At 41.0% G+C, this 25,338-nt stretch overlaps 2 protein-coding genes across 3 annotated transcripts in view; both read left to right on the plus strand.

The window, feature by feature from the left end:
• On the plus strand, nt 1–17,603 carry LOC308707695 (calpain-1 catalytic subunit-like; the record flags this gene model as incomplete). Its single annotated transcript, XM_081394311.1, has 13 exons — nt 1–46; nt 682–955; nt 1,154–1,226; nt 9,160–9,278; nt 9,410–9,543; nt 9,737–9,911; nt 10,074–10,145; nt 10,482–10,567; nt 15,368–15,439; nt 15,561–15,721; nt 17,178–17,338; nt 17,494–17,509; nt 17,593–17,603. The coding sequence occupies exons 2-13, from the start codon at nt 707–709 to the stop codon at nt 17,601–17,603; spliced, it is 1,329 nt and encodes a 442-aa protein (XP_081250437.1). The 5' UTR covers nt 1–46; nt 682–706.
• Nucleotides 17,597–25,338, plus strand: part of LOC308707666 (calpain-1 catalytic subunit-like) — an 11,270-nt gene continuing 3,528 nt past the window's right edge. For both annotated transcript variants that reach the window (XM_081394286.1, XM_081394287.1), the window contains exons 1-2: nt 17,597–17,798; nt 17,978–18,029. In XM_081394286.1, coding sequence (XP_081250412.1) covers nt 17,683–17,798; nt 17,978–18,029 — 168 coding nt within the window. In that variant the 5' untranslated portion in view covers nt 17,597–17,682. The remainder of the gene's footprint in view (nt 17,799–17,977; nt 18,030–25,338) is intronic.

Below are 25,338 nucleotides of genomic sequence, written 5' to 3' on the forward strand. Positions count from 1 at the left end.
AGAAGATTACCAGTCACTTGGGTGAAAATTCATTGCATCTCTGAAGGTACATATTAATCTTATTCATGTCAGTAATGCAATAAGTTAAAGCTCAATAGTCTCATTGGAAGGGAAGACCTGTATTCAGTTTGTAGATCCAAACTAATTGATTTTAAAAACACTTTATGGATTGCATACTTGTATGAATATAATTACTTTGTTGTGCTGTAAGGATTTATTATAGCCTACTGTGTTTATGTATGTGTTATGTCTGTATTCCCGCAGAATAAACAGTTGAGCATTGTGCAAACAATAGGTTTGATAAAATGAATACTTTGAATGAATTGAAAGTCGTTTGGATAAAAGCCTCAAATGGCAACTGTAAAAGTTACAACACAGAAAAATCAATAACAGGATGTGTTCTGTTTAGGTTTAATCGAACATGTGAACAACTATATTCAAAGACTCTTAGCACGCATACCACGAGAACAGTCATAGAGCTGTAAGATGAACTGACACATTGATCTGTCAGGGTAAACATTGACCTTCCTCTTAAAATAAAGATTGCGGCTGGTATTTCTGGTGGCAGGGAATGGCACAGGTTGTCAATGGGAACTGGTGAATATGAATGTGACAGAGGTAACTTTTATTAAAGCAATGTAATATCTTTGTATTGTTGTTGTAATTTCCTCTTTTTAATAGTAAAGAAATCCAGACAGATTTCAAAATGCCTCCTCCAGCGGTTCCACACGGCATGTGCCTAAAAATCATGGATGACCGCAACACGAAGGGCGGCATGGGCTCTGAAACAAATCCATTGAAGTTCATGGATCAGGACTACAACTTTTTACAAGCCTACTGTCTTAAGACAAAACAGAGATTTGTTGATGAGTTTTTCCCACCAGACGCTCGCTCCATTGGCGAAGGGCTGCTGGAGCCAGAAGTCATGGCCCGAGTCGAGTGGATAAGACCATCGGTATGTAATCTATACTTCATCTTTAACGTGTTCTGATAATAATGCACACCTAAGTAGAAGTGTAAAATTGTATTTTTAATTTACAATTTCATTTTTAACAAATTTTTAAAGACACTACTAAAAACAACTTTCAATCACATTCCTTTGACAGAATGCATCAGTTGCCAAATACTGAAGATATTACTTATTTTCTTTCAGAAATTGTATCCAGATAAAGCTGAATTTATTGTAGATACAGTGTCCAGGTTTGACTACGCCCAAGGGAATATAGGTATGTTTGGGTCACCACAATATTGTTGTTTTAGACACTTAAAGCATGGGTAGGCAGTTTTGGAGATGCTAGCAATAGCATGTTAGCTTGGAAAGCATTCCACCCTCCCTTCAGAGCTTCTCTAAAGCCACACCTCCTTATGGCTCGTTCACAATACAGGATTTTAAGACCGATTTAAGTTAACAAGCTCGCAGACAGGTCAGGCTGTAATCTGCGGGTGATCCGTGCTAGCCAATCTTTAAGTGTGAAATACTTAACGACGCATCAAAAACGCTCGCTGACACATCGCCGATGCGTTGCCGACGCCAGACAAATATCTAGCATGCCAAATATCTGGAGCTGTCGGCCGACTCGATAGAGACAGAGCGCAACGCGTCATAATCTGAAGACCACGCCCACCAAGGGGCAAAACAATAGGCTTGTTTGAGATGAGCAAAATCTGCGCAGAACCGATCACCGGTGATCAGCGCGAGATGCATGCCGGTTAGAAATGTGTCCGAGTGCGGTCCGCCTTGCTCTGATGTCATGCTGACGTATGTCAAAAATCTCTTGCGAGCGCAAGGCGCACGTGTCTGATTCTGCAGTCGCGCGCAGTTGCTCTCCACCGAATGCGCTGTCAAAAGGTGTGTTCGACATCGGCTGCGGCTGGATGTATCCGATCGGCGAGAGTAGCCGCGTGCAGGCGGGGAGGAGCTGCAAACGGAGACGTGAAGTCGGACACTTTCTGGTTCCCGTAGTGACCGCTCACGTGGTGTTTGAATACTTTACCACAGCTGAAGTGAAATAAATGCAATATTTGCCAAATAATGTTTCAGAGACATTTTCATTCAATACTATGTTCTGCTTCACACAGCGTCTGTTTGAACAAGAATAAAGTTCAACATAAACACGCAACACATGTAATCGTTGTCATGCAATGGATCTGGCCAATCGTGGAACAGCTGTGTCGTCATCAGAGCTCCTGCAGCCCAGTGCAGCAGCTCTTGAGAAGCTGCACTGGCTGAGTTCTCCGGCTACTCTCGAATCGCTCTCGCGGTACTTTGATGGCATACGTCACAGTCACGTGGCGTCGGCGCTGGATCAAGTCGGACAAAATTTCTAACCGGCATGCACTGCTTCAAGTCAGCCGCCGATCGGTCTGCGCAGAGCTGCATGAAGTCGTACAAGCCTAAAAGCACGATGGGAAACGACTTGCTGACGACACAGCTTAATGCTCATTGGTTTAAACAACTGTGATGTATTGTTCTCTTTTAAAATGTTTGATTTTAAAACTCTAATATCATGTTTTATGCGTAGGATATGTTATGTGTGAATATTCCCAAACTATCTGACAGTGCGATCTCTTTGGGTTATGCAATTTAATTTTTATAAAAAAAATAAAAAAAATAAAAACACATATGTCTGTATTAAAGAAAAAATTATTGATAAACATGTATTTGGAATGGAATTAAATAACAAGTACTTTGGGTGTCTTGTTCATTTTTATTTATTTTCATATAAAAGCAACAGAACTTGAATTACATCTAGTTTATTAGCAACGCGTGAATCCCGCGATATTTTGTGGGAATTGGGAATTGTAAATTGTGGGATCCTGACACTCAGTAGCCTATGCACTAAAAATACACTAAGTCTGCAGTAAGTTTAAAATTTGGTCAAATATCCAAATGTCAGTTTTATATATTATATTTCTGTAAGACAAACTATCCTGTGTTGCCGATTACGGTCTCCTCCAGCGGGCGTCCGTTAGTTCTCACTGTAATGAGACGTGACGCTTTGTCTCAACTGCCTGTATCCACTTTTATGTCCTACCTAAACACTCGTTTTTGGGGGAGAGCTAATAAAAACTTATTGCTGTTTTTTTTAGCTTGTTTGCTGTACACCTTGTCAAACAGCAGCTTTTAGGCATTTTTCTGTCTTTTGTTAGAAGCAAGAAATGACAAGGAGGCAGCTTGCAATGCAAAGTCAATAGGCTTGTTTGAGATGCGCCTTGCCTCGCCTGAAATGTAGTCGAGAGTAGGCGGCTGCAGTAAGAGGAGGAGTGAAAAAAGCGCAGGCAAGCCGGACAGATCTCTCTTCTCGTAGTGGATTTGACACCTGTGATATCAAAGATGGATATCGCGGGATTCACGCTCGTGCAGTGTTGCTAATAAACTGGATGTAATTAAAGTTCTGTTGCTTTTATATGAAAATAAATATAATGAACAAGACACCCAAAGTACTTGTTATTTAATTCCATTCCAAATACATGTTTATCAATATTTTTTAATCTTTAACAGACATATGTATTTTTTTTTTTTTTTTAATAAAAATTACATTGCATAACCCAAAGAGATCACACTGTCAGATAGTTTGGGAATATTAACACATAACATATACACATAGAACATGATATTAGAGCTTTAAAATCAAACATTTTAAAAGAGAACAATACATCACAGTTGTTTAAACCAATGAGCATTAAGCTGTGTCGTCAGCAAGTCGTTTCTCATCGTGCTTTTGATCAGCGCAGTCCGTGGAGAGCAACTGCGCTCGACTGCAGAATCCGACAGGTGTGCCTTGCGCTCGCGAGAGATTTTTGACATACGTCAGCATGACATCAGAGCAAGGCGGACCGCACTCGGACACATTTCTAACCGGCATGCATCTCGCGCTGATCACCGGTGATCGATTCTGCGCAGATTTTGCTCATCTCAAACAAGCCTAATGGAGACTTTTGGATTGTAGCCTACCTAGTCTCGCGTCGCGTAGCCAGAGACCTTCAGACTGACGGCGTCCGTGGGCGTGACCGTGACGTCTGAGGCTGAGGCTGAGTCTGAGGCTGAGACTAGATTGTACCCTACCAAAGTCTTGGTATAATAAAAGCATTGGATTGCCATCTCGGTAATTATGCAGCATAAACTCGTTGTTTTGGTTCAGGAGGAACTGTAAAAGTAAAAACAGTGGCTGCCAGTAAACTCAGTAAAGAGTTTAAACAATAAGCATTGTAAACTCTGAACCCGTGCATGCGATAGCCTATTCAAAGCAACGCAATTTCTTCATACGTTTGCGATATAACGACATTTTAATTTTCATGTTTGTGCTTTTTGATTAGGCCTATTTATATGTGCAACATTTAAATTAATATTCAGAAACGGGTAAAGTTACTTCTACCGTTTGCTTTTAAGATTTTTAATAGCCTGCAAACCAAAATAAAATGGGCCTAGGCGGCTTCTTGATTATTATTATTATTATTATTAATAAATTGGATGGGCTATCTTTGCTATTCTGAATTAACAGGATAGTTATTTTTTTCTTATGCAGAACAAATTGTATAAAAACGAATAGCATACGAATAATAATAATAAAATCATATAAAGATCAAGAAATCCAGAAAAAAAAAAATACGAAAATAAGACAGGGAACGCATCTCAAGGTCGCATGCACAGACTCATGTTGCAGTTGGAGCAGTCATCACCGAACAACAGTCAAATAAAAAATTACGCTAATTAAAGTTAGAAAAGTTCAGTGAGTGATTTTCTTTTTCTTTTGCTCTTTGATCAACATTTAATGGTAGCAGCCAGCGAGTATATGCTGCCAGTGCATTGATTCAATAGACATAGGCTTACTGTTTTTCTTTCTCAACCATTTAAGACAAAACAGCGGGCATGCTCTCTCGCGTCTTGCGCTTAAAGAATGCTATCAAGAAGAACACCGTTCCTGTCCAGTGACGCAAGATCGGCCGCTTTTGAGGGGCCCCTAATTGGCACGAGGCCCTGGGGCGGCCGCACCTGCTGTTTCTTTGCAGCGCTTTGGCTGTCTGTCTACAACTCATGTTGACATGTGATGGAAATACAGGCAGAAAGGTCATCATATCATTGCATTTTGTACATTTACATTAAACTTAGACAACTTCAATTATTGATTGCTATCAAGATGAGACGGGAGTTTTAACAAGCATATATATATATTTTTTTGCCTACCCTAGCAAAAGTTTAAAAACCCTAGTAACTCAGTAATTACTCAGTAAATTCTAGTGCATTGGCACCTACTGCCACCTAGCGGCATCATAAATACGCAAAATGGTGTTCAGTTAAATTACTATGCCATTGTAGACATCCAGTAATTCAGTCAGCCATGATTATTTTTCCAACAATATATTAGAGGGGCTATTGTGACAAAGCAACCTGCTCTGTGTAAATACAAGCTTAGCCTATATTTAAGCCAAGTAGGCTAACCTTATTGTATTTTGTGCAGATTTGCATATTATTCTTTTTCTGCCCTCTGAGCAGCACACTAGGTGCTATAATAAGTGCATTTGAGTTTCACATTCCTTTTCCCTTTCAAATCCTTGTAAGCCCCAAGAATCATACATCTGATTTTGTTTGCCTGCAGGGAAATATTACCGCCATTTAGAATTTTCTGGAAAACAGATTTTTTGGTTCAATGGTTTGATTTGCACAAAACATGGCATGCATCATCCCAAGACCTTCATGACAAAATGTTATTGAAAGAAACATAATTTTATATTGCACTTACAATGTAGTTTTATATAATTTGTTTACAATTTATGCCAATGATATTGAAAACATAAATTTGTCAATTTGTGTGATGTGGTAGGCCTCTGTATTGATGTCTAAAATTAAGAGACAATATTATTTGTTTTTTATAATATACAGAATAACACATCTATAAAGACACACTTAAAGACTTGTTATATTTGAAAAGATGCATGGCAACATCCCTATATCCTTTAGTCTGAGCCATTGAAAAAAAAATAAAAACTAGATGTAGGCTACCGCATGGCGGTACAAAATATGACCGCCGCTCAGGCCTGCACTGGCTTTCCACAAAAATAAATGACGTGGAGCAATTTGGCTGTATTGCGTGTTTATGTATATACCTAAAAAAAGTAGTAGTATGTGCATGTCTGTCTGTGTGTGTGTGTGTGTATGTGTGTGTTTGTGTATGTGTGTGTCTGTGTGTGTGTGTCTGTGCGTGTATGTATGCGTGCGTACATGTGTGTGTGCGCGTGTGTGTTTGTGTCTGTGCATGTGGATTTGTATGTGTGTGTGTGTATGGGTGTGTGTCTGTGCGTGTGGATGTCAGTGTGTGTGCATGCTTGCGTTTGTGTGTGACAGTTAGGGTTGCCAACTTCAGAAAAGGAAAATGCGGGACAATCGTGGTTATTTATAGGAAAATGAGGGACACTCAAAATATTTGTACTGTATTTCACAGTGTACGTCATTTCAGTGTCTGCAGTTAAGTTTGTGTTTAAAAGGTTATCAGACATAAACACATTTGTATTGCTTAACCTATATGTATTTAATTCTAAAAATAATTTTAATGTCATACATGAAAAAAGTCACATTACAAACAAACCATAGTTCAAAATAACAGAATTTATCTAAAATAGAAAGCTTTTTTAACATTACACTAGGCTTACAGTTCAAAAGTTTGGGGTTAGTAAGATTATTTTTTGGGAAAAAAAATAAAGAAAGTAATTGCCTACTTTTATTCAGCAAGGATGCATTACATTAATCAAAAGTGACAGTTCAGATAATGTTACAAAAGCTTTCTATGTACTTTCTAAAAGCTTTAAAACATTAATAATAATAAGAAATGTTTTTTGAGCATATTATTCCCCCAGGTAGATTACATGTTTTCTTGCGTGGCTGGATGTTAGACTCATGATCAATTATCACGTTGTTTGCATTCGGCAAAATTGATTAGCCGAAATCAAAACGTGGACAGTGAAAGGAAATTACCGTTGGCGCGAGACGAGTCCGGCTTGAAGCGGAAGCGACCAGACGGCAGAGGATGTTCGCAAATCAAACAATGATTTGTCTCAAAACAGCGATTAAAAAAAGCTGTGATTGGATGATGACAGGTGTCGGTGATCATTCTCAAGTGTCGTTTGCTGTTGTATCAGTCAGTGGTTTATCAGCTTGTCAAAAAACGGGACACGGGAGCAGGGCCGGTTCTAGACATTAGGAGGCCCTAGGCAAAATTCATGTTGGAGGCCCCCCACCCCCAATAAAAAAACACTTGAAACAAATATGATTCCTAACCTTTTTATACAACATTTAATTTTAAAAGCAGTATATTTTTACTTACACAGTACTACATAAGTTTGGACACATTACTATTTTTAATGTTTTTGAAAGAAGTCTCTTATGCTCATCACGCCTGGATTTATTTGATCAAAAATACAGAAAAAATAATATAGTGAAATATTATTAAAATTTAAAATAATGGTTTTCTATTTTACTATACGTTATATTTCTGTGATGCAAAGCTGAATTTAGTGTCACGTGATCCTTCAGAAAACTTTATAATATTCTGATTTATTATCAAATGTTAGAAATGGTGCTTAATATTTATTTTATAACCTGTGATACTTTTTTTCAGGATTTTTGATTATTAAAAAGTTGTTTTAAAAAAGTCTTCACTATCACTTTTTATATATTTAACACATCCTTGCTGAATATTCCTGTTTCTTTTTTTTCTGTATTTTTGATCAAATAAATCCAGGCTTGTAGAGCATAATAATCAAAAACATTAAAAATAGTAATGGGTCCAGACTTTTACCGGTACTGTATGTACATATTAATCAAACTTTATCTAAGGTAATCTCTTTTTTGTTTAATGAAGATGTTATTGTTGTTGTTGTTGTTGTTATTTTGCTGTTTTATTCAATTTATTCACAGTTCCAGAATCACACTTAAGTAGATGAGCATATGTGCTTTATATTGCATTGCTACCTTAAATATGTTATACACAAATCAAGTGGAAGAGAAAAACACGATCGCTACTGAGCAGAAAAAAAATATATAAACTGATATTATTGGCGTAATGTCAGGAATCTAATCAGCAGCAGAATTTAGAAGATAGACCCATAGATATGAGATCCTTTATTTGAAACATTTAAAAATATTGTAGTGTGTTGGCTTTTTAACTTAGAATACAGACGTCTTGTCTTTTAATTTTGTAGCTTTTTTACTAGTCAGCTATGTCATTCATTGTACGCGCAAATTCAAAGCGTCGCGTCTGGGCACGTTAATGACGCTCGCGCTCTTTTAAACTCGTAATAAAGCGGTGAATGATTTTTCCAGAAATGACGCTGATCTACAGTACAAGTTTATATTTAGAATACATTGCAATCACTCCAAAATAGATGACGACAACTCACACACCTGCATTTTGAGCAGTGCTTCTTTGTGTGCTTATTAGGCTTTTGCCTCGCAGCACCTGATGGATGCGTTCGTTACACATACCTGTACTTTCAGAAGCCGGCACCCGCTTTGTAACGGACACATTCATTGGTTTAACTGCAGTAATGTAACAGTCTATGGTTAAGATAAACATCGTCACTATTTTTAGTTAACTAATAAATATTGAAATAAATTGTAGATAGGACTTTTTTTTTTTTTTGTCCCTCTGTCTGGGCCCCATCCCGCCAATCGGGCCCTAGGCACGTGCCTAGTTTGCCTTTGCGTTAATCCGGCTCTGCACGGGAGGTCAAGCACGGGACAAATAAATTAGGCCCAAAATACGGGACGTCCCGCCTAATTCGGGACAGTTGGCAACCTTAGTGACAGTACCAAGCTTTGGAATGCTCTCCCTTATCATGTGAGGTCTGCTCCTTCATTGGTCATTTTTAAATCTACTCTAAAAGCACATTTTTATTCTTTAGCTTTTGGAAACTTGTAATTGTGGTTATTTATAGTGTAGTCCTGTTATGCACTATGTACAGCACTTTGGATCAATTTGTATTGTGTTAAAAGTGCTTTATAAATAAAGGTTGTTGTTGTATCATCCTAAACCAGCAACCCTTCGCTCAACACCACCATCAGCTACGCTAGCGGCGGTCATAATAAATGTTGTTGAGTTGTGGAATATGTAAGATATCCTATAAAATTTACTGTTCCAATTTGTGTTTTTTCTTCTTCTTCAGGAAACTGCTGGTTTCTGGCCTCTGTTGGGGCTCTAACATTTCAAGACAAATTATTACAGAAGGTCGTCCCAGATGGACAATCGTTAAGCCACAATTATACTGGTTTATTTCACTTCAGGGTAAGTTCCTCTTATTTCATGCCATAATTTCCAATATTTTATTTTTTGATCATATTATCCAAATCGAAACCCCAAGCAATAGTTATTCCTGTTAGTTTTTTACTCAGTGTTCTGCTTATTTAAACTTACAGTTCTGGCGGTTTGGGAAATGGTACGATGTTGTGATTGATGACAAACTGCCAACAATCAACAACCAGCTGATTTTTGTCAGATCAAAAACATATAATGAGTTCTGGCCAGCCTTGCTGGAGAAAGCATATGCAAAGTAAGTGCCTGTACATCTTTTAGTGACTTTATGTGACTTTATAAAAAATCATTTCAAGTATATGTAAGCAATTGTGCTGTTGTATTCAATATAAGCACGACTGTAATTCAACCTGTGATTAATGTACTGTAGTCTTAAAATTTATGTCTATTACATTGCGGCATATCATTTTGAGTTTGAATGACTGTTACAGGGTGTGCGGCTCCTACGCTGACATGCACAGTGGCCGGGTATCTGAAGCCCTCATGGACTTCACCGGTGGGGTTCACATGCACTACGAACTGAAAACAGCTCCAACTGATTTGTGGGAGATAATGTACCGTGCTTTCCAGTCAAAAGTCCTTATGGGCTGTGAAACTCCAGCAGGGGTAAAAAAAAACAACAAAAAATAAATAAAAAAACAACAATATTTTACAGGGACATTTTAATTTGTGGGATTCCAAAAAAACACTTACAGCACATTTTAAGCAATGACGTTTACCCCACAACATCTGTCTTCTGATAATTTTTCTCTGTTTCCACATAATCAGAAAGAGAATGAGGAAAAATTACCAAATGGCATTGTTCTGGGCCACGCTTACACTGTGACAAAGGTTTACCAGGTAAGACTGCACAAAATCAAGTCTCAGCACGCATCAGACTCAAATAAGGTCTTAAGGTAAATATTTAAGGGAAAAAAGATAATGGAAGCCCATTATCTTGATACACCCCATGGAACTTGATACACCCCATGCTTTACATGTTTGTACATGATTTGTTTTTTTTTTTGCTTAAATCTTAGTGTTTGTTCTGCTCGGTGCTTGAATGTGACAAATCATTAAAAATAAACATGCATTTTACTTCAAAATTCTGTTAAATTACAAAATAAAGCTACTAAAGGCTAAATCTACTGGTAATATCAGAAAGATCTACTAATTATTTAAAATCATGCTCCACAGGTCATGAGTGGTAAATATCCAGTTCAGCTGGTGAGATTGTTCAACCCATGGGGAGGCATTGAGTGGAATGGAGACTGGAGTGACAAGTAAGAACTGATTTTATTTAACCACACATTCTCTTTTTAAATAAACAAAGAAATCAAGTGAACTCTACACATCTACCATAACTTCAACGACGAACACAGATCTGAGAAAACTGAGAGCTAAATACACAAGATGGCAATAAAAGAAACAGGGAACAGGTGTGCAACTAATCAGAAACCATGGTAACAAACTAGAAATCAGCAAAACAGTGTCAACGAAAACCATGACAAAGAAACAAAACATAACAATAAAACTATTAAACTATCCATCCATCCATCCATCCATCCATCCATCTTCTTCCGCTTATCCGGGGCCAGGTCGCGGGGGCCGCAGTCTAAGCAGGGATGCCTAGACCTCCCTCTCCCTGTACACTTCCTCCAGCTCTTCCAGGGGGACACCGAGGCGTTCCCAGGCCAGCCGGGAGACATAGTCCTTCCAGCGTGTCCTAGGTCTTCTCAATGTGGAGGAGCAGCGGATCTACTCTGAGCTCCTCCCGAGTGACCGAGCTTCTCACCCTATCTCTAAGGGATTGCCCGGCCACCCTGCGGAGAAAGCTCATTTCGGCCGCCTGTCTCCGAGATCTTGTAAGAACGTAGATTGACTGGTAAATCGAGAGCTTCGCCTTGCGGCTCAGCTCTTTCTTCACCACGACAGACTGGTACATCGACTGCATTACTGCAGAAGCTGCACCGATCCGTCTGTCAATCTCCCATTGCATCCTTCCCTCACTCGTGAAAAAGACCCCAAGATACTTGAACTCCTCCACTTGAGGCAGGAACTCTCCACCAACCTGAAGTGGGCAAGCCACCCTTTTCCGACTGAGAACCATGGCCTCGGATTTGGAGGTGTTGATTCTCATCCCAGCCTCTTCAAACTCGGTTGCAAACTGTCCCAGTGCACGCTGGAGGTCCTGGTCTGATGGAGCCAGCATGACAACATCATCCGCAAAGAGCAGAGATGAGATCATGTGGTCCCCAAACCTGACACCCTCCGGCCCCTGGCTGCACCTAGAAATTCTGTCCATAAAAAATATGAACAGAACCGGTGATAAAGGGCAGCCCTGCCGGAGTCCAACATGCACTGGGAGCAAGTCTGACTTACTGCCGGCAATGCTAACCAAGCTCCTGCTCCGGTCGTACAGGGACCGGATAGCCCTTAGCAAAGGGCCACGGACCCCATACTCCCAGAGCACCCTCCACAGGACGCCACGAGGGACACAGTCTAATGCCTTCTCCAAGTCCACAAAGCACATGTGGATTGGTTGGGCAAACTCCCATGAACCCTCCAGCACCCTGGAGAGGGTATAGAGCTGGTCCAGTGTTCCACGACCGGGACGAAAACTGCACTGTTCCTTCTGGATCCGAGGTTCTACTATCGGCCGTGTTCTCCTCTCCAGTACCCTGGCATAGACTTTCCTGGGGAGGCTGAGAAGTGTGATCCCCCTATAGTTGGAGCACACCCTCCGGTCCCCCTTCTTAAAAAGAGGGACCACCACCCCGGTCTACCAGTCCAAAGGCACTGACTCCGACCGCCACGCGATGTTGTAGAGGCGTGTCAGCCAAGACAGCCCCACAACATCCAGAGACTTGAGGTACTGGGGCCGGATCTCATCCACCCCCGGTGCCTTGACACCAAGGAGTCGCCTCGACAGGCACCGGAGATCTTATGGCCACAGCTCCGAGTGGCCACCTCAAAAATGGAGGTGGAGAACATGGTCCACTCGGACTCCATATCTCCAGTCTCCCTCGGGATCCGGTCGAAGCTCTGCTGGAGGTGGAAGTTAAAGATGTCTCTGACAGGGGATTTGGCCAAACGTTCTCAACAGACCCTCACAGTACGTTTGGGTCTGCCGAGTCTGTCCAGCTTCATCCCCCACCATCGAATCCAACTCACCACCAGGTGGTGATCAGTTGACAGCTCCTCCCTTCTCTTCACCCAAGTGTCCAAGACATCTGGCCGGAGGTCAGATGAAACGACCACAAAGTCGATCATTGACCTCCGACCTAGGGTGTCCTGGTGCCATGTGCACTGATGGACACCCTTATGCCTGAACATGGTGTTTGTTATGGACAAGCTGTAACTAGCACAGAAGTCCAATAACAGAACACCACTCAGGTGTTCTACTTCGAGTGAAACTAAATCTACTTCAAGTGAAACTAAAAGTAGCCAATACACATGCAATCATTTGCATCAGGCACTGGCATGGGAGACCTGAGGATTACGGTGAGCACGCTTCCTTCGGGGAACCAACCCCCTAGGGACCCTCTCACACTCCGCAGCCAGCAGTCTCACCATCGGAAAGTTATGGACCACCCTCGAGGTGTGTACCAGTCTCTTCCTTTGGTGCTCCCCGCGACGAACAGATGTCGATCACGGCATCGGAGGGTGGGTCAGACTTCTCCGCGGATAACAACTTGGCACCACTGACACACCCGAAGTAGGCAGCGGCGCCGAGTTGGCAATCATTTGCTTCAGCTGTTCAGCCTTGCAGCACGGGTATTTAACGAGCAGCAGGTGCAATTGCATTTAAGCTTTTTGCTTCGGAGCCAAGCACTTCAATGCTCTCTTTAAACTTCAAGAGTTGTAAAGACTATTTCGAGCAAGCTTCTTTTTTGGATTTCTCCAGAGGTGCGTGCGTGACGACACAGCAGCACGAGCAGTCTTTTTTCTCTCCCTCTTTCTCTCTATCTCCCCTTCTCTATTTTTTGTTTTTATCTTTGAGCAAACAAAAAGCTATTTTTACAGCTGGTAAGGTGCACAGGTGAGAGCGCTCAAAAGCCATTTTCACAGCTGGTAAGACCAGTGAGAGAGACACGTACAGACGGGTGCACATTCCTGTCTGTGTTTGCGTGACTGTTCCCCTGCGTGTCTCAGCACCAGTGAGAGCAGGGGGGGGGGGTCAGACTTCTCCGCGGATGACAGCTTGGAACCACTGACACACCCGAAGGAGGCAGCGGTGCCAAGTTGTCATCCGCAGAGAAGTCTGACCCACCCTCCAATGCCGCAATCGACATCTGTCCGTCTGACCGAGACGGACCCGGAGATGATGGCCATGCTTTCCCCACCAACAGGATCGGGCTCGTGTTGAATCCTCCACCATGTCCTGAGCCCTCGAGGCTGTATGATTGGTATCTCGAGGTGGTGCGCGCTGGTTCTCAGCAACCCACCCCAGTGCCTTTTTTCCCAGAAGTGCACGAGGAGCTCAAGTCAACGGCACCTTTTACTGCCAGAAAATGTTTCGGTGGCACCTCCTCCCTCACCACCCTTTATGGCGGGGCGACTAAGGGATACACACATATCCCGCCAGTGGAGCGAGCCGTTGCTATGCAAATGTGCCCTAACTCCACTTGGCACAGAGAACCGTGTCTCCCTTCCCGGGCCTGTAAGTACTCGTCAGACCTAACCGGCAAGGCTTACAAGGCCTGTGGGGAAGCCGCCTCTGCCGTGCATGCCATGGCGTTTCTGCAGGTCCATCAGGCCAAGGTACTGAAGGAACTGCAAGAGGGTGGTCACGACCCACAAGTTCTCTAGGAACTTCATGCTGCAACGGACCTCGCGTTTCATGTGACGAAGGTCAATGGGTCATGCGATGTCCACACTTTTGGTCCAAAAACGCCATCTCTGGCTGTGTCTGGCTGACATGAGGGAGACCGACAAGCTCAGCTTCCTTAACTTCCCCATGTCCCAGACTGGCCTCTTCGGCGACGCGGTTGAGAACTTCGACCAGCAGTTCTCGGCTGTACAAAAGCAGACTGAGGCCATCAAACACATCCTGGCGCGGCGGTCAGCTGCTGCCTCCACCCCACCGCCTGCGGCCCCTCAGTCTGCTCGTTGCCGGGGGCGGCCTCCTGCGTCTGCCCTCGCTCCCACGCCGCAGCAGCAGCCTCCACCTGAACGGCGCCGTGGAGCCATTCGCAGGCCCCCACCAAGAAGGGTGGTAAAGCCAAGAGCAAGCGGCCCTTGGACGGGCGACCCAGAGATGGATGGGACTGTTCTTTGGGAGATGGTGACCGCATCGCTCGCATTTGGTACCCAAATTTTCAATAAAGGTGATGATACACAGGGAAACTTTTTGAGCAATGTTGCAGGGCAATCTTGCAGAGCGATTGTTGCTTGGGCACTTTCCCATTGAGAATGGGCAATACATTTCTATCTGGATAATTTAGATCGGCCGTGGGCCCTGTGTCTCATCTGGTTGCCCGTTGACGGCAACATTGCTCAAAAATTTGCCCTGTGTATCATCATCTTAATAGAGCATTTTCTTCCATCTCTGGGTCCGAAGAGGGCCCGGAGAGCAGTGGGGGGAGAGAATTCTCACCACTCTCATCCGCCTCTTCTATCTCTTCTAATGTATTATTTTTTTAGGTACTTTGATAACAGATTATAAATTAATTGTTCAAATACTTAAACAATAACACAAATTATTGATATAGGTCTATCATTTTGTTGATCAAGAATGTCACCTTCTTTATAAATTGGAGTAATACAAGAATACTTCCATATAGTCAGTGGATCAGCCAGTGGATACATGAGGATATGATAAGCAAATTTAATGTATTATTAAGACTGAGCTGATCAATAATATTCAAAACTTCTGTAGGTATTTATTTTAGTAAAAGAAAAAATATGATATAGGGAATCATGAATTATATCACACAATAGTAGCAATTTAACATAACTAACTTTCAGAACAACTGGCAGTGAAAACATTCAACTACAAATTGTTATATTTTGTGCAATTCTTAAACTGCACAGTCAAAATGATCCTTTATTGTGATGTATGTTTTACATAATTATTTCAGCTCACCCTTGTGGAACACAGTGAGTGATGAGGACCGCAAACAACATCTTCGGGACGAAAATGGAGAGTTCTGGTGAGTATACTATGAACCATGTTTTAAAAAAGATTCTTAATGCATACTAAAACATGAATTACATATTGTCTAGGATTTACATATGTGTTTACAATTGTTTTTTTTTTGTTTTTTTTTGCAGGATGTCAATGAAAGATTTCCGTAGAACATTTGACAACATGGATATCTGCTGTTCCTGTCCTGATTTTCTGGAAGGAAAGTCTGCATGTCACTGGATTTCTAAGTTCCACCATGGCAGCTGGGTTACTGGGAGTACAGCTGGAGGCTGCATGAATCATTCAGGTGCTTTTCTTTCATTAGTGGTGCATAAGGCAAGGCACTACTATTGTTATTGCTCATACTTATTATTATTATTTTGTGCAAAACTTTGACGAGCCATAGCTCTGAGCAAGGATTTCGCAGAAACGTGTGATTTACCACATTTGAAAAGGCTGGCAGCTTCTCTAAGAACATACCCTGGGGGGCAGACCTATGAAACAGACATGTTTTTTTCCTAATATGGTAAATTGCATAGGGATTTTAAATTGAACATAACTCTGGATCACAGTGTCATAGAGATCACTCTTGAAAATAGATCAAAGGGATATCTTTGGATAGAAACATGAGGGTGGTCTCATTTGACTCGGGTCAGCAAACAGCCAATCATGACACACCTTCAACACTTCCTGGCCACACCCTAGCAACCATTGTCAAGCACTCTAGCAACCCAAATCCAAAGAAGGATATCTTCCATTCTGAATGTCATAGAGGCATGGGAGTTGGTTTATCATTCATACTGACAAGCAGCCTTTGGCGTATCATCACTGGCAGCTGCCAAGCCACTACCTAGCAAGCAAATAGAGTACCCTAGCAACCGTTTTGCAAGATCTATATCTCTGCATCAGAACATCATATAGAGATGGGGTTTGGCTCTTTTGACTCATGCTATCAAACAGGATTTCCAACATGCTACACATGCAAGCTGTGGATAGCTACATGCTAATTGCAATTTGCAACATGATAATCCTACTAGCATTACGTTAATCATGCTAATCATGCTAGCATCATGCTAGCAACATGCGAATCATGTCATTATCATGCTAGTCTCAGCCTCAGACGTCACGCCCACGGAACATTGGCTAAATGTCTGATGCATATGGTACACTTAACTGGAAACACTTCAGGAATGTCGAAGTCGTCATCTGATTGGTTGAATTTTATCGGATTTCCGGGGGGTGCGAGTGTCGCGTTTATTTTCGGTCCGACGGGAAACAAAGCGCAGACGTTTACATGAGTGACAATGAGCATTTATCAAGAACAGCTAAAAGATGTGGTAATGCAGACGTCATTATTGTTATACGTGCACGAACAGATCAATGACTTACTGCTTGTTTTCTTCTCCTTCTTTGATTTTCTATGCTGACTGACTTGTTGCTAGCCGGTCTGTTGTTGTGGGGACATTTCCACGCCCCGAAACGTGACGCTGAACGAAACGAACTGTAATTGGTTGTTTGACATGTCGGTCAAACAGCCTTATGGGTGGGATTGGCCAAAGAAAGCTGCTATGAATTCCAGACCTTCAGCCGTCAGTCTGAAGGTCTGGCTACGCGAGACTATTATCATGCAAACAACTTGTAAATTTTTTTAGCATATTGCACCACTCACATTTTCTTCAGGAAATGTACATTCTAGTTATGATTTTAAATCTACTAGTCATCAATGCAAATCTGCTTCTAACACCCATGTCCTGTAATTGTAGACACCTTCTTTACCAACCCCCAGTTTTGGCTGAAGATTAATGAGATGGATAAGGCCTGTGATCAGGGCCAGAGCAATGTCCTGGTGTCCCTCATACAGAAACCTGACAAGAGAAACAGACGCCTTGCTTCACACCATGGCATCGGCTTCTGCGTGTTTGCGGTCAGTATTCACAAAAAAACCCACAAAAAACACACACACAAAAACAAACAAAAAAAACAAAGAAACAATAAATATGCAAAGGCAGTAAATATGGTTGTACAATGATGCCACTGTGCTTAGAGTGTAACCTTTATTTTTGTTTTGAACTTTTACAGGTTCCACCCGAGGCAAGTAAAATATACTCAAAGTTTTTAATACATAATACATAAGTTGTCATACCTGTCTGACACGTTTATTGTTTAATTATCCTTTAGATGAGATCTGAGGGAAAGTTTGGATCAAGCTTTTTCTATAGCAGAAAGCCTGTGGCAACAAGCGGAGACTTTCAGGATGCAAGACAAGTGATGAAATTATTCAGACTGGAGCCAGGACAGTATCTCATTGTACCATCCACTTACATGCCTAATAAGAACGCAGAATTCATCCTGTCCATTCTGTGCAAAAATGAGATACACATTCAGTAAGTTACATGAAGGACTGAGAGATTGACTATAACTTTACAATATTCAACATTTGAGTAATTATTTATGCTTGGAATACTGAAAAACTGACTTTATACACTGAAATGTTCACAATCATGTGCTTTATTACACTGGTTAATTTTTTTTTTAAAATACTGTATGTGATTTTTTTATCCAGAAAGGACACGGAAAGGACAGAGAAAGATTTTCTTGTGGATTTCGTAGACGAGGTAATAATACACAAATTTATTTTGTACATTTTTTAGTATACTCTTGTGTTTGTCAATATGTGCAATCATTGCATTAGTTACTTTCAACATATCTCTGCAAATGCAACTAAACCCTATCTTTGTCTTGGTTTTTGTTAATTATCCTACAAGGGGAATGAAATTAATTGTACAAATAAAGTTAGTATAATTACAACTTCAGAATCTATTACATGAACACTCCTCTCTGCACATTGAATATTACATTATTGTTTATTCTATACAAATATTAATATATTGTTACATAAATTCACATTTTATTCATTTTAAAGGGGTGGTATAATCCCCTTTTCACAAGTTGTAAAATAAGTATCTGATGTCCCCAGAGTTTGTTTGTGAAGTTTTAGCTCAAAATACCCCACAGATATTTTTATATAGCATGTTAAAGTTGTCACTTTTTGAGGTTGAGCAAAAAACGCACCATGTCTGTCCCTTTAAATGCAAATGAGCTGCTGATTCCGGCACAGAGGGCAGAGCTACAACAGCTTGTGTCCTTTTACCTCACACAGATATGCACTGAAAATTTCAAAACCTTTTAGCCTTTACGATCAAACTGGAGTCAGACAAAAATAGAGAGACTCAAGAAGAAGTGACAACATGTAGACAACATCTCTGAATGGTTAGTTGATGAATTTATGTAGCTTATGCTGGGTACACACCAAAAGATAATCGGGCTAATTTTGGGCCGATTTCCCCCCCTTCCGACAATCCTAGCTATGTCCCGATTATCTTGATGGTTCTACAGGTTCTACAGACACTACAGGAGTTTTAAAATCCTAACCGATTGTGAAATCTGGTTGCAGCACACACTACGGAGAATCTTTGCATATTTTCTTCCTTTAAATCTTAAACATGCTCACACTACAAGATTTGAAATTCGCAGCGCATCACACGCTACACAATGTTATTAAGATTATCGTGCCAGAGGAAGTGCCTCACGTGATTTTCATTCATATCAAGTCATCTTCGTGAAAAGGTTCCCGGCCGTGTACAAAGGAAAGCGAAATCTATCAAAAATCATTCTTTTAACATTTAAGGATATTTCTAATGAATGGCGTCAGCGCTGGTCAATACAATGAATCAATGCCATTGATCTCTATGAAGTGAGCATCAGCTTCAGTGTTGTCCATGCGCCGCATTGCTGCTCAGCTGAGCCTTGTAAGAGGAGCTCAAAGTTAAAATTAAATATTAAAATAATTAACAGCTTGTTTCATTACATATACTTTATCTTTGAATGAATCCAAATTTCTTTTACATTTTCGTTGAATGGACAGTTGAAAAGGTAACTAAACCCTAAAACAACTTTTTTTAGTTAATGATCTGTAAGACTGGGGCTTTATTAATGCTGTTCATTGATTCAAGTAATTTTTTTGACATTTGGCTTTTTTGACAAGTGTTTTAATTCAATCTAATTCTATATAAAGTTTCTTATTGGCTATTGTGACAGTACTGATGCAATCACAATATTGGTCATCCCGATAAATATCAAACATGTTTGATATGATCGGGGCGAGCACGATTTGTGTGAGAGCAGCTTGGGAGGTGCAAGATTCGATCTGTGAACGCCTCACATTACCAGATAATCTACGCCGAACATCGGAACCGATCGAGGTCCACGACAAGATTTTTTCTCCGATTCTCGGGAGGGGAAAATCAGGCAAGGCAAGGCAAGTTTATTTATATAGCACATTTCATACACAATGGCAATTCAAAGTGCTTTACATAGAAGAAATTAAAATAATAAAAAGAAATAAGAATAATTAAAACACACCAGCACGTCTGATCTCCTCTGGAAGCTGGTTCCAGCTGCGGCTGGCATAATAGCTAAAAGCGGACTCGCCATGCTTAGAGTGAACCCTTGGTATTTCTAGCTGATATGATCCTAATGATCTGAGTGATCTGTTGGGTTTATATTCAGTGAGCATATCTGCAATGTATTGAGGTCCTAGGCCATTGAATGATTTATATACCAGTAATAATACTTTAAAATCAATCCTAAATCTAACTGGGAGCCAGTGTAAAGACCTGAGGACTGGTGTGATATGTTCATATTTTCTGGTTCTGCTCAGAATCCTGGCGGCAGCGTTCTGTATGAGCTGCAACTGTCTTATGGTCTTTTTGGGAAGGCCAGTGAGGAGTCCGTTACAATAATCCACCCTGCTGGTGATGAAAGCATGCACAAGTTTCTCTAAGTCTTGTCTGGAAACAAAGCATCTAATTCTTGCAATATTTTTCAGATGATAGTATGCTGATTTAGTTATTGCTTTGACATGACTACTGAAACTAAGGTCTGACTCTAGTGTCACACCAAGATTCCTTACTTGATGTTTAGTTGTTTGACCCCTAGAGTGAAGGTATGCATTCACCTTGAGAACTTCATCTTTGTTTCCAAATACAATGACTTCAGTTTTGTCTTTGTTTAACTGAAGAAAGTTTTGACACATCCAACTGTTGACTTCATCGATGCATTGGCACAGGGAGTCAATGGGGCTGTAATCGTTAGGCGATAGGGCTAAGTAGAGCTGTGTGTCGTCTGCATAGCTGTGGTAAGCAATTTGGTTCTTTCTCATTATTTGGCTCATTGGGAGCATACAGGTTGAACAGGAGTGGCGCAAGAATTGAGCCTTGAGGGACTCCGCATGTCATGGATGTCCACTCAGACTTATGGTCTCCTATACTCACATAATAACCTCTCCCATCTAAGTATGAACTGAACCATTTTAGGACTGTCCCAGAAAGCCCCACCCAGTTTTCCAGCCTGTCAAGAAGTATGTTATGATCGACAGTGTCAAATGCAGCACTGAGGTCGAGTAGTACCAGCACTGATAATTTGCCTGAATCAGTATTTAAGCGAATATCGTTTATTATCTTTATAAGCGCTGTCTCTGTGCTGTGGTGCGGTCGGAAACCAGATTGAAAATTGTCAAAGTATCCATTCGAGCAAAAGAATTTGTTCAGCTGAGTGAAGACAACTTTTTCAATGATCTTGCCTATGAAAGGAAGATTTGAGATCGGCCTATAGTTGCTTAATATGGTCTTATCCAGATTGTTCTTTTTCAGGAGGGGCTTGACAACTGCAGTTTTCAGGGAGTTTGGAAAACTCCCGGAGAGAAGTGAGGCATTTACCACTTCTAGAAGATCTGCTTCTAAACTGTTTAACACACTTTTGAAAAATGAGGTGGGAAGTGTGTCAAGAGCGCAGGTTGATGTTTTAAGGTGCTGTACGGTTTCTTCCAAAATGTTGCCATCAATTTCTTTGAAGTCAGACATAGTAACTACTTTCTCAGGTGTTCTGATCTGTCTGACCTCAGTGCAACTCAAGGAAGTGCTGATCACCTTTCTGATATTATTGATTTTCTTAGAAAAGAAAGAAGCAAACTCATTGCACTTGTTCTCTGAGAGCATTTCACTGGGAATCTGGCTTGGGGGGTTTGTCAGTCTCTCTACAGTAGCAAAAAGAGTGCGTGTGTTGTTTAAATTACTGTTTATAATATTTGAGAAGAAAGTCTGTCTAGCTTTGCCTAGTTCCATATTGAAAGCATGAAGGCTGTCTTTGTAGATGTTATAATGGACTACAAGTTTTGTCTTCCGCCACATGCATTTTCTGCATTGTCTTTTCATATTTTGCACTGCTGTTGAGTTTCTCCAAGGTGCTTTTTGTCTGCCACTCTTCTTCCTGACTTTAATAGGAGCAATATCATCAATTACACTTTTAACTTTTGAGTTAAAAGAATCAAGGAGAAAATCAACAGAGTCTGCAGATATGCTTGGTGTTAAGGATATAGCCTTCATAAATAGTACACTAGTGTTCTCATTTAAGCATCTCTTCTTGACAGACACAGATCTAGCTTCAGTGGCAGGAGAGATCAATATATCAAAGAAAATACAGAAATGATCAGACAGCGCTACATCCTTAATGACAATCAATGAAATGTTTAGACCCTTACTGATAAGTAAATCTAGAGTGTGTCCATGATTGTGTGTGGGTCCATGTACATGCTGAGTCAGATCAAAAGTTTTTAAAACAGTTTTGATTTCTTTTGCCATATTGTTTTCTGCACTATCTATGTGGATGTTAAAATCTCCAGCAATGGCAAAACAGTCAAACTCTGAGGTAATTGTAGATAACAGTTCTGTAAAGTCCTCAGCAAAGGCTGGAGAGTATTTTGGAGGCCTGTAAATAATGAAAAGTAAAATGCGTGGAGCACCTTTTAACACAAAACCCAGATATTCCAAAGACAAGTAATTCCCAAATGATATTTGCTTACATTGATAGATATCTTTGAAAAGAGCAGCTAGACTCCCACCTCTCTTAACAGTTCTGCAGACACTCATAAAAGTAAAGTTAGGAGGGGCTGCTTCATTGAGGATTGTTGCACTGCAGCTGTCTTCTAGCCAGGTTTCATTTAGAAGCATAAAATCCAGGTTGTTTGTGGTTATTAAGTCGTTGACTAGAAGTGATTTATTTTTAAGTGAGCGGATGTTAAAGAGTGCTAACTTAACAGACTTACTTTTCCCCACAGCAATATTAGTTTGACGTGTAATAGGCACCAGATTAGTTGGGTTTGCTGTACGGCTATTGAAGGCCTTAGACTTTCTATCTTGTAATAGAACAGCAACAGAGAAAGATACAGGCACACTGGGTTCCCGCTTGTTTTGTAAACAGTTGAGAAAGTTACTGTTATCAAAACGGGGACCCGACACATATCACTGAGAGCTGGTATCAGTTGTTTTTGATTCACCTCGAGCTGATGGAGGAGGGTGTGGGCCCTGGCGTTGTGGCAGAGGCCGAAGAGCTCTCACAGGAGGGGGAGGGCGAGCTGGGCCCGCAGGCTTTGGTGGTAATGGTGCCTGTCTTTTTTTGGTTGGTATCTGGGGGCTTGCAGCAAAAGAGTGGGATAGTCTGGTTCCAGCATGCACCAGTTCTTCCATTTTCTGTGAGAAGCACAGAAGTGGCGATGCTGGGGAGAGGGTTAACGTGTCTGGTGAAAGGGGCTGTTGCTCTGGTGTTATCGGAGGCTGTAATATGCTGTCCTGGCTTCCCTGGCTGTTTTCCAGGAAGTCGTCCTTGGGTGCTGAATCTTCAAGCAGTTCTGATATGTCTGTCTGTGGTGAGCTCCCTGGGCAGGGTTCAGCTGAGATTAAGTCCGTGAGCAGAGGTTGTTGTGGCGGAGTGGTGTTATCATTGTCCTTGTGTGATATGTCAACTGCATGTCCATTTTGCTGCTGAAGTGAAGTCCCGTGGTCATTCATACTGTGTCCAGGTGTGTGTGTGCCGTTCAGATTGAGTGGATTGGCACAAACTGCAGAAGGATAATTTAGGGAGAAGCAGATATTGTCCTTTAGCACTCTTGAACCAAGTTTGTTTGGGTGATGGCCATCCCGATGAAACAGTTGTCTCTGACTCCAGAATAGATTGAAATTGTCAATGAAGTTTACTCCTTTTATATTGCAGGTTTTTTGCAGCCATGTATTAAGCCCAAGTAACCGTGGAAACCTGTTTGTTCCTCTTGCTGGGAGAGGTCCACTGATAAATGTTTGAACTTTCAGTCTTTTAAGTGTTTCAAAAAGTTCATGGAAATCGTTCTTAAGGAGTTCTGACTGCTCTTTGTGAATATCATTCTTCCCCACATGTATGATGAGTCGATTTGCAGTTTTATGTTTCATCAGAATGTTCTAAAGTTCCCTGTTTATATCAGAAGTTGTTGCTTGTGGAAGGCAGCACGCAGTTGTATCCCTGCTGCTAATGTTTCTGATTATGGAGTCCCCCACTATCAGAGTCCAGTCTCTGAGCTGAGTGCCGCTGTCTGCTTGACCTTGTTCGCCAGTTAGCATCAGTGTTAGCCACTGGCCCATTCAGTCTGTGTTCGATCACATTCATCACGTTTGGAGATTCCTCATTTACATTCCTTAGTACTTCAAATCTGTTCTCAAGATGTATAGGCGGTGGTAGTAGACCAGTGTTTGCAATCCTTGTTATTAGAGCTGTATTTGGGGTAGAGGATGCTACTGCGGCAATATGTGATGCTCGTGACAATCTGATGTCCTGAGTGCCTTTGGGTATAGCTCCCTGTTTGTGCCATCGATTAGTAAGTCGATTGGCTTGTTTCTCTATCTGTCGAGGAGTACTAGTTTCATGGGACTCACCGGTATGCTGAGGGTGTCCATGAAGAAGCTCTGTTGTGTGCTTCGTCTGGTTTGGTGGTCCCGTAAGTAACTTTGTTTCAAGAACTGCAATCCTTTGTAAAAGTCTGTGGCAGTTGGTGCAGCAAGTAGATTCCAGAAGAGGCATTTTCTCTTATCCTTGAGGCAGTTGTGTTTTCCTTTCCCGGTATGTAAGCTGATCGGGTAAAAGAATTCTCAGTTTTTGTAGTAATCCAAACTTTGTCGTATGAGCACTGTGCTGATTTGCTGAAGTTAAAATTAGGTGATAAAAGGAAATAAAATAAAGGAAATAAAATATAAAAAAAATAGGAGATAAAATGTAAAAGCGATAGAGCAAAGCGCGGAGCAGTAAGCAAGAGCGTCCGAACAGTAGCTGAGCAGGAAGTAGACCTGTAAAGGAAATATAAAAAAAGGATACAATGGAAAATATCATAATGAAAATAAATATACTTAAATACATTAAGATAACAACTCATTTGTTGTTGTCACTTGGTTTGGTTAAAGATACTAATGGCATTTGGGATAAAAGATTTTTTAAAAATACTTTTAGGCAGAGGCAATCTGAAGCGCCTCCCAGACTTCAGAAGCTCAAACTGGCCAGAAATAAGTTTGCAGTTTAAATGGCCAAACCGAGCAGAGAGATGAAAGGTTAAAACACTTTCAATGTGTGTGATGTACACTAACTCAAAAATCTGAACTCTGACGCCCAAACAGTTCAGTCTTCTGAGGAGACTAAGTCATTGTGAGTCACATTTTGTATCACATATTGAAAATATCCTATCACATTTTGAAAATCTTATAAGATGTAAAAAATCTTTTGGTGTGTACCCAGCATTATGTATAGTTATCTTCTAGACATTGATTAGCATATTCTGTCTTGATCATCTATAAATCGTGTTCAGGGGGCGGGGTTTATGTCAATTTTAGGGTTGGCGACGTCACTAACCCGGGAGGAATGTCGTGTAGTCCCTACCAGCTGTTTGTTAGTCCTTAAAAAGCAATTTCTTTAAAAGAAAATATCTCCCTTTGCTTTGAACTTTGAGCGTCGTAACTTTGCAGATGTTGTTTATGCTCAAACAGCAACATTACACACTAAAGTTTTTAAAGA

The sequence above is a fragment of the Scardinius erythrophthalmus genome (genome assembly GCF_964197995.2).
Source record: "Scardinius erythrophthalmus genome assembly, chromosome: 19".
NCBI classification, from domain to species: Eukaryota; Metazoa; Chordata; class Actinopteri; order Cypriniformes; family Leuciscidae; genus Scardinius; species Scardinius erythrophthalmus.